At 54.4% G+C, this 13933-nt stretch overlaps 1 protein-coding gene across 1 annotated transcript in view; it reads left to right on the forward strand.

Moving 5' to 3' along the window:
* The window catches only part of ADAMTS2 (ADAM metallopeptidase with thrombospondin type 1 motif 2), a gene marked incomplete at its 5' end in the record, with an annotated part of 229139 nt that extends 217888 nt beyond the window's left edge, over window positions 1-11251 (forward strand). Inside the window, 5 exons of the mRNA XM_079704077.1 lie at window positions 1077-1209; window positions 2018-2225; window positions 3683-3812; window positions 4727-4816; window positions 10776-11251. Coding sequence (XP_079560203.1) covers window positions 1077-1209; window positions 2018-2225; window positions 3683-3812; window positions 4727-4816; window positions 10776-11233 — 1019 coding nt within the window. The 3' untranslated portion in view covers window positions 11234-11251. The remainder of the gene's footprint in view (window positions 1-1076; window positions 1210-2017; window positions 2226-3682; window positions 3813-4726; window positions 4817-10775) is intronic.
* Between the last annotated feature and the right edge of the window lie 2682 nt (window positions 11252-13933).

A 13933-nucleotide genomic window follows, 5' to 3' on the forward strand; every position in this document is an offset into this window, starting at 1 on the left:
GGATTTTATCAGCACATCCTGTTGAGTCTCCCTCCTGCGTATCTCTTGCACTCGTCTGCTGTTACCCAGTCCTGGCACCATCCTCGCCACCCAACTGGCCCCGTGTGTCCACCCTTGCCCTCCGAGTGATCTATTAAAGGGGCAGATCAGACCATACCCCTTTCTGTGATCACAGTTTTCAGCAGCTCCTTCTGCTCTTGGGATAAAAAACAAAATTCTCCTCATGGCCTCCAAGGTCCAAGCAATTTGCTGACTCCTCCCACTGCCGTTGGCACCCCCAACCCTTGCTCACTCAGCTCTGTCCACACTGGCCTTAAGTGCTTTTCCTGGACACGCTGTGCTCCTGCCTCAGGGCCTCTGCATAGGCCATCTCTTCCCCGGGGAGCCCCTTCCACCGCTTTCCCACTAAATCAGCACACCTCCATCCTCTGTTTCCTGGGATACCCCCAGATGCCCAGTCTAGATCAGGCTGCCCAGTCATATTCTCTCATGTCTAACCCACTAGGCTGAGGTTTTGAGACTTGGCACTGTTGACATTTTGGGGTCTATAATTTTCCATTGTGGGGGGTAGTCCCGTGCATTGTAGGATGCTGAGCAACATCCCCAGCCTCTACCTGTTAGATGTCGGTGGCATCTCCTCCCCCAGTTGTGACAACTAAGTGTCCCAGAGATTGCCAGATGTCCCCAGGGGCAAAATCTCCACCACTTGAGAACTGCTACACTAGACTGGCTGAAGGAGGCTTGCAGGCTGTATTCCATGTTTAGCCAGGTCCTCAGAGCACATTAATTCAAGGTGGAGTAAATGACTAAACAATGGGAGAGGAAATAGAACCTTCCCTCCTGCCCCAGGAAGCCAGCCAAGGGGCAGGAGAGAAGGGGGCTACACTCCCTGGCCTGTCACCCTCACTTGGCCTGGGGTGCTGGGTAGACACCAGGCTAGATGTGTCCCTGCCCGACCCCCCCAACCCATTAGCAGGGCGGGGAGAACGGGGCTAAGTGGCCTGAGGAGCCGACCCTCCACGCCTGCTGGAGGGCCCATCCTGTCCCACTGAGCCCCCTCGAGCTCTCGTCTTCAGGGTCCCAGTTCACCAAGTATGGCTGCCGCCGGAGGCTGGACCACAAGATGGTGCACCGAGGATTCTGCGACTCCCTCTCGAAGCCCAAAGCCATCCGCCGGGCTTGCAACCCGCAGGAGTGCTCCCAGCCCGTGTGAGTGCCAGGGCTCCCCGGCCCCCGGCCCCACTACAGGAGGGGAGGGAGAGCCCTGGGGCTCCTGTGGAGGGCGGTGCAGGATCTGGTTCCCTGGATGCTCTGAGCCTCACGTGCCCTGAGACGTCTGACAGATTCTTTCTCACTCACCACGTTCTATGGAGTCTAAGATGTTGCAGGCTGTGCAGTGCCCCCCTGCTTCAGACCTGCTAGACGGAAACAATAATGTGCACCTGCGAAATGACAACAAGTGGTGATGCTCAGGTGGGGCAACTGAGGCTCCGAGGGTGCAGGGCTTGCTTCTGGTCCTGTGGTAGATGTTTCCCAAGCAGCTCATTCCAGAGGCTGCGGCCTTGGAATGGCCACAGCCATGACCCTCCGGCTCCGGGGTTTGACAGGGCTGCATTTCTGGGCCCAGGTTCCTTTTTCAGGACCCTGAGTGGGGAAGACAGTGGGTAAAAGGCAGGTGGGGGCCATTCGGGGACAGGTGCTGAGGGTGTCCATGCTGCTGCCCGGAAGGGTTGGTGATGTCAGCGGAAGCTGAGGTCAGAGGGCAGAGCCAGGAGCCTAAGAAGGGACACAGGCCGGCTCTCCATGGCCACACCCCAGCCAGGATCTCCCAGCCCTGGGCATGCTTGGGGTTCATCGTCTGCAGGACCTCAGGCAGGGGCCCAGCTAGCCTCCAGGGCGCCTTCCTGGCAGTAGGTAAGGATGCGCCTGGAGCAGCCGGCTGCCTTGCCTCTGTCCACCAGGGCCTCAGCCACGCTGATTCTCCAGGGGCTGACCATGTGCTGCTCTGCCCTGACAGGTGGGTCACAGGCGAGTGGGAGGCATGCAGTCAGAGCTGTGGGCGGACGGGCATGCAGGTTCGCTCCGTGCGCTGCGTTCAGCCACTGCACAACAACACCACCCGCTCTGTGCACACCAAGCACTGCAATGATGCCCGACCCGAGGGCCGCCGGGCCTGCAACCGTGAGCTCTGTCCCGGGCGGTGGCGAGCCGGACCCTGGTCCCAGGTAAGCAGTGCCCCGGCCCTGTGTCCTCAGCCCCCAAACCAAGCTTGGGTGGGACTGAAGTGGCCAGGGCGTTCCACCTGGGCCTGGATGCAGTTCTTGCCCTGGGCCACGTCCCGTAGGTCTCAGGGCACCCGTGGCTCCACATGGCTATGGGAAACTCAGTGGAATGTGTATCTTTACTCTGAAGGGTAGAGGCTCCCATGCTCCTGGGGACAGGACCCTCAGGAGACTGGGGACAGCCTGGGCTCCAGAAAACAAAGGGAAGCCTGGGCTTTTGTCTCTGGGGGCCAGAGGTGTGGCTAGAAGGCCGGTCAGACTTGCAGGAGGAAACACGGGCAAGAGAGGGCTTAGACTTGGGCTGGAAAGGATAGTCTTGGGCTGGAGGAGCCGTTCTGGGGGCAGGGCTGAGCTGATGTGAGCACTGACATCCAGCCCCCGGGCCTGGTGGGTCAGGAGTCGCCAGGACCAGGCTTGGTCTCAAAGATTTGCTCAGAAGTTGCTGTAGTCATGGTTATGCTTTATTACAATGAAAGCACACAGCGTAGAATCAGCAAAGGGGAAAAGTGTTTCGGTGAAGTCTGGAGGAAACCAGGAACAAACATCTAGGTGCCCAGGATTTTCACTGGGGATCAGTCACGTAGGCATCAGGTGCCTGCGTGACTGACATCAGTTACTGAAGCCCCAGACCCCAGAGGGAAAGCGGATGCTCACCATAAATCATCTTGTTGGTGTAAACCAACCGAAAAAATTGGTGCGGCCTGATCCAAGGCCTCAGGCGTGCAAAAATGCTCTTACCAGACAGACCATTCCATGAACTTGGTTCCCAGGAGTTGCCCAAGGGCCAGCCCTGAAAATAGGCCTTTCTTGGGACTGGGCAGGTTTGAGCAACTCGGACTGCTGAGTCAACCCTTTGTCACACACAAGGCAAAGACTTGAGAATCATCCTTTGGCAAGGCTGGGCTAAGCTGTGAGCAGAGCCACGAGTCTGGGCATGACTGCTCATTCTGGTCCCACCCATTGTGGTGAGGCCAAGGCGGCCCAAGACTGGAGGGGACAGTGAGGGTGCTGGTGGTGTAGAACCTTGTGTCCAGAAGGAGGGAGGGTCCCCTGCTGAAGCCTCCTGGACCCGGGCAGAGCTTTCCCAGTGGCCCCCAGTGCATAGCAGTTCTTCTGGGCCTTGGGCCTCCTCTAGCCAGAGGAGGGAGGGGCTTGTTGAGAAGCCAGAAGTGCCAGGCCCTATCTGGCCCTGCATATTTGTTCTCTCTAACTCACTCTAGAGCCCAGGAGATTGAGGCAGCTGCCTGGGGCTAGGGCTAGGCAGGGCAGGCCTCTAGCTCACCCTCTACCCTTTGTGCCTCCCCACCTCCCACGTATTGTGGGGTCACCCGCTTGGGGAGCCCTTTCAGACCCAGCCTAGCGTGGGAGGCGGGCCCTGACTGGTAACCCTCTGCCTGCAGTGTTCGGTAACCTGTGGCAACGGCACCCAGGAACGGCCGGTGCTCTGCCGAACCGGGGACGACAGCTTCGGGGTCTGCCGGGAGGAGCGGCCCGAGACGGCCAGGATCTGCAGGCTTGGCCCCTGTCCCCGTAAGCCTTCTGCATGCAGCAAGCCCAGGGGAGGGGGGCTGGTCCAGGCAAATGCGGCTCATCCCACAACTGGTCGAACTCAGCATCTGTGAACTTGAAGGAGAAGCTAAGCCCACCCAGGCCTAGGCTGGGACCTTTCTCTGGCAGGAAACGGAAGGAAGTGGCATTTGCCATGCTCACCTCCAGGCCAGGCCCTAGTGAAGGATGGCGTGGACTCAGTCCCTCCCTGCCTTCCTGGCACTCCCTTTTGGTCTGGGAGACAGAAACCGTATTCACAGTGACTGCACATCAGGTCTCAGCCCATGCCCATGCGAGTAGGGGTGCCTGTATGAGTAGGGGGTGCCTGCCGCCCTGCAAGGAGAGCAACCAGAATGCTGGCTGTGTGTAGATGCCTGGCCAAGTGCTGGACACACGTCAGCTCTTTCGGTCCCCACAACAGTTGAAGACATAGATCCAGTCATGAGTCCCTTCTGCGGAGCAGGGAGCTCAGGGCGTCAGCTGTGCCTCCCCCAGCTGAGGAGGGGGTACAGCCGGGATTCACTTGTTCCCAGCACTTCCAGAGCCAGCAGTCAGGGCGCTGCTCAGCCCAGAGCAGGGCACGGCGGGGACTTGGAGGTCAGTACAGAGATAAGGAGGCACTGGTAGGGCCTGCGTGTGGGGACAGTAGCTGAAGCTACTCTGCGCAGCTGAGACCCGGATGCTTGGTGTGGGAGAGTCAGGACTGGGCCTAGACAGGGTGCTTGGGGCCCATCTGCGCCGAAGGAGGGCTTGCAGGACACCCTGGGGAGTTGGGGCCCTCCGGTCACCCCCTCCCTGGGATGCCAGAATCCAGGGAGCCCTTCTGCCTGGGGTGGGTGGGTTGGGTGCCCAGACCTGGTGCCCCAGCAGCCAAGACTCCTTTCTTTTCCCTCTAGGAAACGTCTCTGATCCGTCCAAGAAGAGCTACGTAGTTCAGTGGCTGTCCCGACCGGACCCCAACTCACCAGTCCAGAAGACCTCGTCAAGTAACCGGCCCGTTTATAACTCTGTCTCTGCCCTCCAGTGCATGCCCTGCGCCTTGTGGAGCTTGCCGTGGGCTCCGCTCCTCTCTTTCTATGGAAACCTGCCCTGACTCTTCCTGAGCGCTCTCTTGGTTGAATCTGTTTTCTCCGGGCCTCTGTGCTCGGCTGTCCCCTTTGGAGCCGCCTGGCTGGGAGGGCCAGTCTCGCAGCGGCACGGCCCGGGGCACCGGCCTCTTGTGGGGGTGCCAGGACCTCGCGGTGATGGTTTTTAAAGGGGCAAAGATCTGTCGCGGTGCTGGAGGGGCCAGAGGCCAAAGTTTGAATGTGACCACTTGGTGACCGCCTTGCGGGGCCACATCCCTCCAGGCTGGAGCTGCGGGTCGGAAATCGAGGCGGAGCCCGCCCGTCCCCTTTCAAACGCCGCCTACCAGCGAGGCGAGGCCAGAGGGGTCTCGCAGGTGTGCAGTTTTGCGTCGCCGTCCTGGGCGCCCGGCCCGTTTCCGGCAGTGTGTCGGCGGCTCCCTTGCCACCTCTGCTGTTGCTGCTGCTGCTGACCCTGTGCTGTGTGTCCTCCTGACTCGTGTGACTGTGGCCTGCTTCCTGTGGCCTTTGTGTCCAGCTCACACAACCCTTGGCCCCCGTACCCTGTCCCCCTGGGGGTTCAGGTCAAGCAGAGGAGGCAGGGGACGTGTCCCCGCAGTGGGACGTCAGGACGCACCACCACTTCCATTCTCTGTCCATTCGCTCCAATGGCCTTTCTCAACGTGCACACACGACCCCGTGCACGGGCGCGAGAGAGTGAGAGTGAAAGGCTGTCTCGCGTGGATGCGGCCACCTACCCGTGTGAACAACTACAGAATTACCTCAATTTTTATCGCTTTTTTGCTTAGATAAAACTATGTAGAAGATGCCTTAAAGTTGAAAGGTAACGGAATTGGCTGCTAGCAACCCAGGCAGGAGGCAGGCAGTGCAATCTAGAGGGAGGCGGCCCGCTCATCCACCCTTGGTCAAGGGTAAGGCTTCCCAGTCCAGTCTGTACATGACCCCAGGTACGGGCTCACCTCTGTGGAAAGGAGACCCGCTCTGTGGCCCGAGCGGCCCTTCGGCGCTGACTGTTGTTGGAGCCCCGGGCACTCTGCTGCCGGCGCTGCCTTACACCAGAGGGCGACTGGCCTGGCCCTGGGCGTGACCAGTGTAGCACTCCCGCCGGTCAGCCCCCACTCGCCCCAGCCCCGTCCCCTGTTCATAGCATCCCTGCTGGACAGCGCCCAGCCCTCCCCTGGCACTAGTTACTGTTATGTAAATACTCGGTGTAACCCATACTAATTCTCATGACTGTTAACTTCCAACTTTGACTTAGGCAATGCGAGTGACATGAGTGACTCTGGGAAGGTGCAATACGGTCCTGAGCATCGTGCTCTCTGTCTATATGCACTTTGGTTTATCAGGGATATTTTATTAGTGTTTTGTATGTATTCAATGACGTATTATATAGGTTCCATTGTTGTTGCTTTTCTGGTTTTTTTATGAGACGTTAGTGTGTGCCAAAGTGACTGTGAAAATGACTTTTACTCTTACTAACAGTGGAAAGACTTCCTGTCATGCATCCCACAAATAAACTCAATAAAAGTTCAGTGAAACTGGGTGCTTGGGTCTGGCACGCTGCTGCCTCCTTCTCTTCATCTCTGTGACCGACGGCGCTGCAGGGCTGCAGGTGCCGTTCTGGTCCATTACTTCCTTGGTTTCTGATTCCAGTGACTTTCCTGTCCCCCTTACCTTGCCCAACGTAGATACTGAGGGCCCCTCCCCCACTGAGGCACGTGCCCCCTCCTCAGGCATTTTTCAAAATGTGACAGCAGCCCATGCAGACACCCCGCCGGCATTCTGAGTTTTGAATCCTTAGTGCTAAACAAGTACCTTGCAGGAACACCTTGGCTGTCTCCTTGTGGATAAGTTCTCACAGTTGGGAAAAGGGCCCCATGTGAGCTTCTCCCCATCTTTGGGATCCCAGCCTGTGGAGTGGGAATATGGGGTTAGTAGCTGAGACAGTGTCCAGGTCACCGTGCCCTGAGCCACCATCAGGCCACTGCCCTGGCTCCTGACACCACTCTCAGCCTTGGGCTACCTGTTCAGGGAGGGAACAGGTCTGTCTTAGGAGAGTCTGGCTTGGGAGAAGGGCAAGGCAGCCAAAAGTCTGAGCGCCTGGCCTGCGACATTCACACACGGGTGTGCTCAGCTATGCCTGCCTTGTCTCCCAAGGCCTACCCTCAGGAGCCAAAGGGCCTGTGTGTCCACTCCCCTTGCTGACAAGGACCACACAGCAGGTCAGGGTCCAACCAGGGACCTCCTAATCTGGGGTCTGGGTCATGTCCTGCCGGGGGGCATCTCTCCCTCCCTTTCCCATGAAGGGATCCCATTCCGGGGAGGACGGAGGTCATGAGAAAGGACAACCACCCAGCGCCATGGAGATGGGCATCAGGGCACAGGGCCGGGTTCCAGGTGCCAGCCTTCGGGTGGGGGTCACAGTAGCTGTGGCTGGGGTCAGTCTGCCCAGAGCTCTGATCATTGAAAGACTCCCAGCTCAAGAGACAGGAGACCAAGACAACTGTGTCTGACGAACTGCGTCCACTAAGTCTCCTTGCCCAGACAGATCAGGAGAAATCCCTGCTGAGGGCACCTTGCCTACAGCTGCTGGCAGGCCACCAACAGGGCTGCTCCAATAAAACTCTGATTACAAAACCAGGTGGAGGGACCGACTTGGCCCACAAGAGTGGTTGGCAGACCCTTACCCTAGACGGATGTGACACCCGCTTCTCGGATCCCAGCCTGGTGAAAGACAAGTGAGGGAGATGCTTGTTATTTGTGTGAAGGAAGAGGCACAGGTGACAGGAGAGGGTGTCTGTGTGGCAGGGGTGACCCCAGTCCCAGCAGCACGTCTAGGCCTGGCTGCATCTTTGTTGAGGCCTATGCCTCTGGCCTCCCGCCCCAGCTGATGGCCAAAGCCTGGGGGAGACGCTGCACCAAGTATTACCAAAGTCCTCTTGTGTCTCCTTGAGGGCTGTCATGGTGGTTTCCACACACTTACCTCAGTGACTGCCAGGGAGTGGGGAGACCGGGAGGGGAGAAGGGAGCCTGCCCCGCCCAGCTTCAAACAGGACTGTTCTGGTTTCATCTGTCTCAGATATTGGATATCTGTGTAAAATTTTATCCAAGGTTTTAAAATCCTAAAAGCCACATCTCAGCATCTTTTAGTCTGATTTCTGGAATCGACCCTCAGCACAAGGCCATTAGCCCTTCCCCTCCACATGTGGGCCTATTTCTCCATCTCAAGGTTAGGAAGACCAGGGCTTTTCCTAAACAGCCTATCTGTCCTAATCTCTTCACACTCTGGGTCCTGCACCTAGTCATGTTTCCTCCTTATTCTGGCCACTTAGAAGCTCAGAGTCCAGGTTGGGTCCCTCTCTAACGATACATGCCTCTGTGTATTCTTCTTCCCTATAGCACTGACATTCTAAAATCCACGATTTCCTTGTTTTGGACTTGCTCAGTTATTCACATTGGTCTTTTTCACATTTATGCATTCTTCGATTCACTGTTCTAGGCTCTGGTATAAAGGGGCATCCAGATACAGCTCGGGGCTCTGCCTTTTGGAGCTTCAGGATAATGAAAAAGTCAGGCATTAGTTACCTTATCCGACAACTAAATGTGGACTTGGTAGCTGGGGTGGAATGCTGGGAAGGGGAGACCCATGGCACCATAAGACCACATACTGGGGGATTTAACCTCCAAGGGAGGTCAAGGGATGCTTGCCTGAGGAAGATGTGTTTCAGCTGAGCCTCGGGGATAAGAGGAAGAGGGGAGGCACAGTATGTGCAAAGGCCCTGTGGCCACAGAGAGCACACTGAAGAGCAAGGCAATCAAGGCCTGAATGAGACTGCAGAGGTGAAAGGGACGGGTCCTTGCCCTGAAAACAATGGAGGAGCAATACAAGGGCTTCAGTCTGGACGGTGACATGGTCACATCTCCGACTGAAGAACATCATTCTGCTTGCAGCAGGATAGCTAAATAAGAAGGAGGAAGAATGGAGACAGGCAGGCAGACAGGAAGCTCTTACCATGTTGCAGCCAAGAGGCAAGGTAGCTTGGCCCTGTGGAGGCAGGACAGAGGGGAGCGTGGACACATCTGAGAGCATCGGGGGAAATACTGACAGGCCTGGAGATGACCAGACAGGGGATGCCCGGGGTCTGGCTTGTGCACATGAAGGGCCATTCTCTGAGATGGGTGGCACCAGTGAAGGCCATGGGCTTGGGCCGGACATGTGGAATCCACTTTGGGGACCACAGGAGTTGAGGGGTATCTAGTAGGCTGTTGTATCCAAGTGTTTGAAGCTCCGGGAGTTTGAGGTCGGTGTCCAACTAAGTGGGTTGCCAGCCTGTAAGGGAAAATTATAAGCTGGAGCAATGGCCATGCAGAGGGCAGATGTCAGAACCACGGGCCCTGAATGGAAGGCGGCCTGCTTGTCTGTTATTGTGAGAAATTTCAGTGAGCTAGCATAGCTTCACATGCAGATGTAGAGCGTGCCCTGTGTTAGTGCACAGAGTAACCATGTCAGATGTGGTCCCCATCAGTGGCTGCCCCTTCCCTCCCTCCTTCCTGCCCACCTCCCCTCTTTCCTTCCTTTAAATAGGAGATGAGGTCACCTGGGAGACTGAGGGGAAAGGAGGACACAGCAGAGGTTTATGTGGGAAAAGTTTGAATCGCCCATTATGAAGAATAGAGAGTGACTGAGCAGGGGACATAGGTGGAGGGTTGGGCCCACTGAAGTCAGTGATCAAGAATTTATAATGGACCAAATATCCCCTGTTGTACGGTTAAATGACTTATTCTTTTATGTTGAATGAATTTTTGTAAATCATCTCAATTTTTGTGTTGTGTGTGAAATTAGGTATTAAGGGAAAGGGAAGGGGATGAAAATTCAGGAAGAAGACAGAGAGCAAGAACAAGAGGAGTTGGATGGGTCATATTAATACAGCTGCAGCCAGGGTTGGAGCCAGGTCAGGGAGAAGACAGCAGCCATGAGGAAAGAGGGAAAGAGAGAGACAACAGTGACCTCTGCAGAGAGTCAGGGCTCTCCATACAAGACAGACCATGGATGACCAGATCTTGAGTGGGAAAGAAAGGGGAGGATGTGCTGGGCAGAAGGATTAGTCTATGTGAAGGCATCAAGTTCTGGAGCACTTTGGAAAATGGCCAGAAGCTCAATGTGGCAGGGCCACGTGGTGGATGGTGCAGTGGCAGGACATAAGGCTCTCAAGTAAGTTGAGGCAAGTGGAAGAAATCCCAGATAAGTCTGCATGATTTTTAATTTCTCTTTAGTCCCTTTTCAGAAACAAAGATCATCTGGAGAGTTTGAGTGAGGATGGGAACAAAATGTGGAGGCGTATGGTGAGGCCACAGCCAAGGCTCTGGGATTCGCTCTTTTGGGTGTTAGGAACTGGTTCTTTTAGGTTTAATTTTGTTATAGTTACTGCTTAAAGATGACTGTAGAGTCAAACTGTGCCAAAGAATGTCATTGGGGTTACCACTGGGATATCAAATGTGAAGATCGGACAAAGTCCCATTCTTTAAGATGAGCTTGGAATCACTCCCTGAGAATAGACAGGCCTCGTTTCTGTCTCAGACTTTGAGAGATACTGAAAACTTTGCACTCAGTCAGGGCCTGCTTAGAGGAGGGGAGCATTGCTCACAGCTTGTGTGGCAGCCCTCAAGGGTGGGGTCCCCGGATCCACCCTGCCCAAGGGCTGCCCGATATCAAAACCACACAGGCTTTCTGTGTGAGCTCGCTTGCCTCTGTGCTGTCTCTGGGCTCTTTCAAATGCCTCCTCCAGAAAACTGCTTCCTGTGGGGGAACAAGGTCCCCCTTATCTGTCCTTTGGTTATTTGTCCCACTTTTCTCTTTCAGAGGGCCGCTGCCAAGGTGACAAGTCAATGTTCTGTAGGATGGAAGTCTTGTCTCGCTATTGCTCCATCCCAGGCTACAATAAGCTGTGCTGCAAATCCTGTAACCTGCAAGACAACCTCACCAATGTGGACGACAGGGCAGAACCACCCTCTGGGAAGCACAATGACATTGAAGAGCTCATGCCCACCCTCCCAGTGCCCACTCTAGTCATGGAGGTGCAGCCTCCGCCAGGCACACCCCTGGAGGTGCCTCTCAATACGTCCAGCACCGGTGCCACCGAGGACCATCCGGAAACCAACGCTGTGGATGTGCCCTACAAAATCCATGGCTTGGAGGATGAAGTCCAGCCACCCAACCTAATCCCTCGACGACCGAGCCCATACGAAAAGACCAGGAACCAAAGAATCCAAGAGCTCATGGATGAGATGAGGAAGAAAGAGATGCTCGGAAAGTTCTAATAAAATGGAAAGATAGCATCAATAGCATTTTTTTTCTTGCTTATAGAGATATTCCATGGGATGACAACCCCTGTGTTGTGGAGATGAAGTCAGATTCCTGATTCCAAAAGGTTTTGGGAAAACAAAGAGGGAGAATAATGTAAAAAAAAAAAGTGTATATATATATATATATATATATATATATATATATATATATATATATATATCCTGTACTGGGGTTGAGTGTGGGGTGGAGAGGAATATAGAGGTTCTACAACCCCCATTGATGAGGGAAGACAGGAGGGATAACTTGGAGAGAGAAAACGTTTGCCCCAAGTTTCTGAGCAAGTGATTGGGAATCTTCTTTTCCTTGTGGTGACAACCCTGCTGGAGACGCAGGACATTTCCTGCCAATCTGCAGACCGAGACACAAGCCCCATGGAACTCTTGGGAGAAATGATGATTTATTTACTCAGTGACCAGTCACTAAGATGAGTGCAGTGAAGTGGAGGCCGTGAACTCCCGTCTTCGAGGTGGTGAGGCGGGTGACGAGGATGAGTGTGGTGGCCAGCTGGCACTCCCAGCCTCTCCCAGGCCTCTCTTTTCTTCACAAACCCTGGCCTTGCTTGTCACCTCTGGCCAGCCTGGCCTCAGACCTGGGACTCCCCAGAGAGGCTCTCCCCTTCCCCAAGTGCACTAGAAGGATGAGGGAGGCATGCACTCTGCTGGAAAGTCCAGTGAAAGATAGCATCAATAGCATTTTTTTTCTTGCTTATAGAGATTTTCCATGGGATGACAACTCCTGTGTTGTGGAGATGAAGTCAGATTCCTGATTCCAAAAAAAAAAGTGGCAGCTCACTTTTTTGTGTGTGTGAACATGCAGCTTAAACTTCCCAAAATTACAAGACCCAAGCACATTAGCTCCTTAGCTGGGCCTAGCCTGACATGTAATTCTTAAGCTTTTCATGTCCAGGAAAGCTCTAAAGCCTTTGTATTCTCACCAGTCATAGATCTTAGAGAACTCTTTCTTATTTCATTCCCCATTCTGTGGATGAGAACACTGAGGCTCAGGATAGGTGCTAAAAACCTTTATTGGAACCTGTGCATGTATATGTGTGTGAACCTCTGCATGTGGTCTAAGGGACAGAGTAAGGGGGTAAGAAACAGTGAAGGGACATCTGGGATGATGCTTAACCTTCCAAATGGTTGAAAACTAGCCTCCCCATCTCTGCAGTGCAGCCTACCTCTTTCCCCTCTGCCACCATGTTCCACACTTGCTCATACACGTCCCGGTGTCTCCAAGGAGCTTGCTGGCTCCTCGGAACCAAACTGGAGGAAACCTTTCTGAATTCTCTCATAGTATCACTTCTTTAACAAGATGTAGTGTGAAGCACTTCTGCACCCTCGTCTCTTTATCATTAGGAAATGTATCCACGGCTTTCCCTCGTTGGTTGAACCCATGGCAGCTGGTGCTACTCACGGGCTGAAGGACTGGGCAGTGCTTGCTTGGGTCCATCCTAGAATGTCGAGGAAGCTCCGGACTAACCCTAGCCAGAGTATTACTCAGTTTACCCAGCTTGGGGGCCACAGAACGGGAACACTCCCTTCTCAGATCACAGCAGAGCAGGGCTGTGTGTCTTGGGGGCTGGAAGACTTCGGGGAGGGTCCCCAGGTGGGACACACCCAGGGGGATCTCTCTTCTGCTGCAGGAAGAAAGATGCCCTCTGGGAACTGTAGGCCAGGTGGCCACAGCCCCGTATGCCATACTCAGTGCCTTGGGCCATATATCCACAGAGTTCTCTAGACTAGATGGTCCTCTGAAGCCTCTCTGTCTATGAAGGCAGTGTTCACCCGCTCTGAGACACTGCAAATTTCCACTGAGCTTGAGACAGGTGGAGAGCTGGCTTAGCAACAGTCCGGAGCTTCCAGAGCTGACTGAGAGGCTCCTGCAGCCTGGGGAAGGCAGAGGATACCTTTGAGCCAAGGTTTCCCAACACCAGGTTGAGACTCAGAGGTCCTCTTTGTCCACTGCTCTGCAAAGTCAGCTGAGGGCCCTGAGAGTCACTTCATGTTCGTGGGAAGACTAGTGCTGGAGTTTGGGGACCTGGCTCTCTAATCTACTCCTTCTGGAAAACCCATGGAATTTCACGTATAAGCCTTTCATGTGTACTTTAAAGTTGTTTGTTTGTTTGTCTGGAGTATATTATAAATGGTGCTCAATAGCAAAGTCTTTATCAGATGAAGCATTATGACTATGTACTCCTGTCTGACAGGCAGCTGCCACATGGGTCATCTTGGTGCTGAACTCACATCACAACATTTTATCTTACTGATGACAGCAATCAGTACATTTGTTTTTCTGTATAGTAAAATTTGGCTCCTTGGTTTTATAACTTATTAAAGTCAAAATGTCTGTGTTTTTGCACATCATGCCTGTGTTTGTTTGTTACCTTGACTACACTTGTCCCCCATTCCCAGCCTAAACTTGGGCAGACAGAAGGATATGCTTCCCTCACAAAGCCAAGAGATGTGGAGGGACACCAGTAGGCAGTGAGCCAAGGCTGCACAAGTCAGGATCCCATGAGGGGCGAGAGGTGCCCAGAAGGACCGACCTCTCTCCCAGCTCCCCGTGGAGTCAGTTCTCTAGGCAACACGGCTTAGCCAAAGGCTCCCAAGTCAACCTTAGTTCAAGGAGGAGACACCTCCTCCTCCCTGATTGCA

The sequence above is a fragment of the Hyperoodon ampullatus genome, assembly GCF_949752795.1.
Source record: "Hyperoodon ampullatus genome assembly, chromosome: 4".
NCBI lineage: Eukaryota > Metazoa > Chordata > Mammalia > Artiodactyla > Ziphiidae > Hyperoodon > Hyperoodon ampullatus.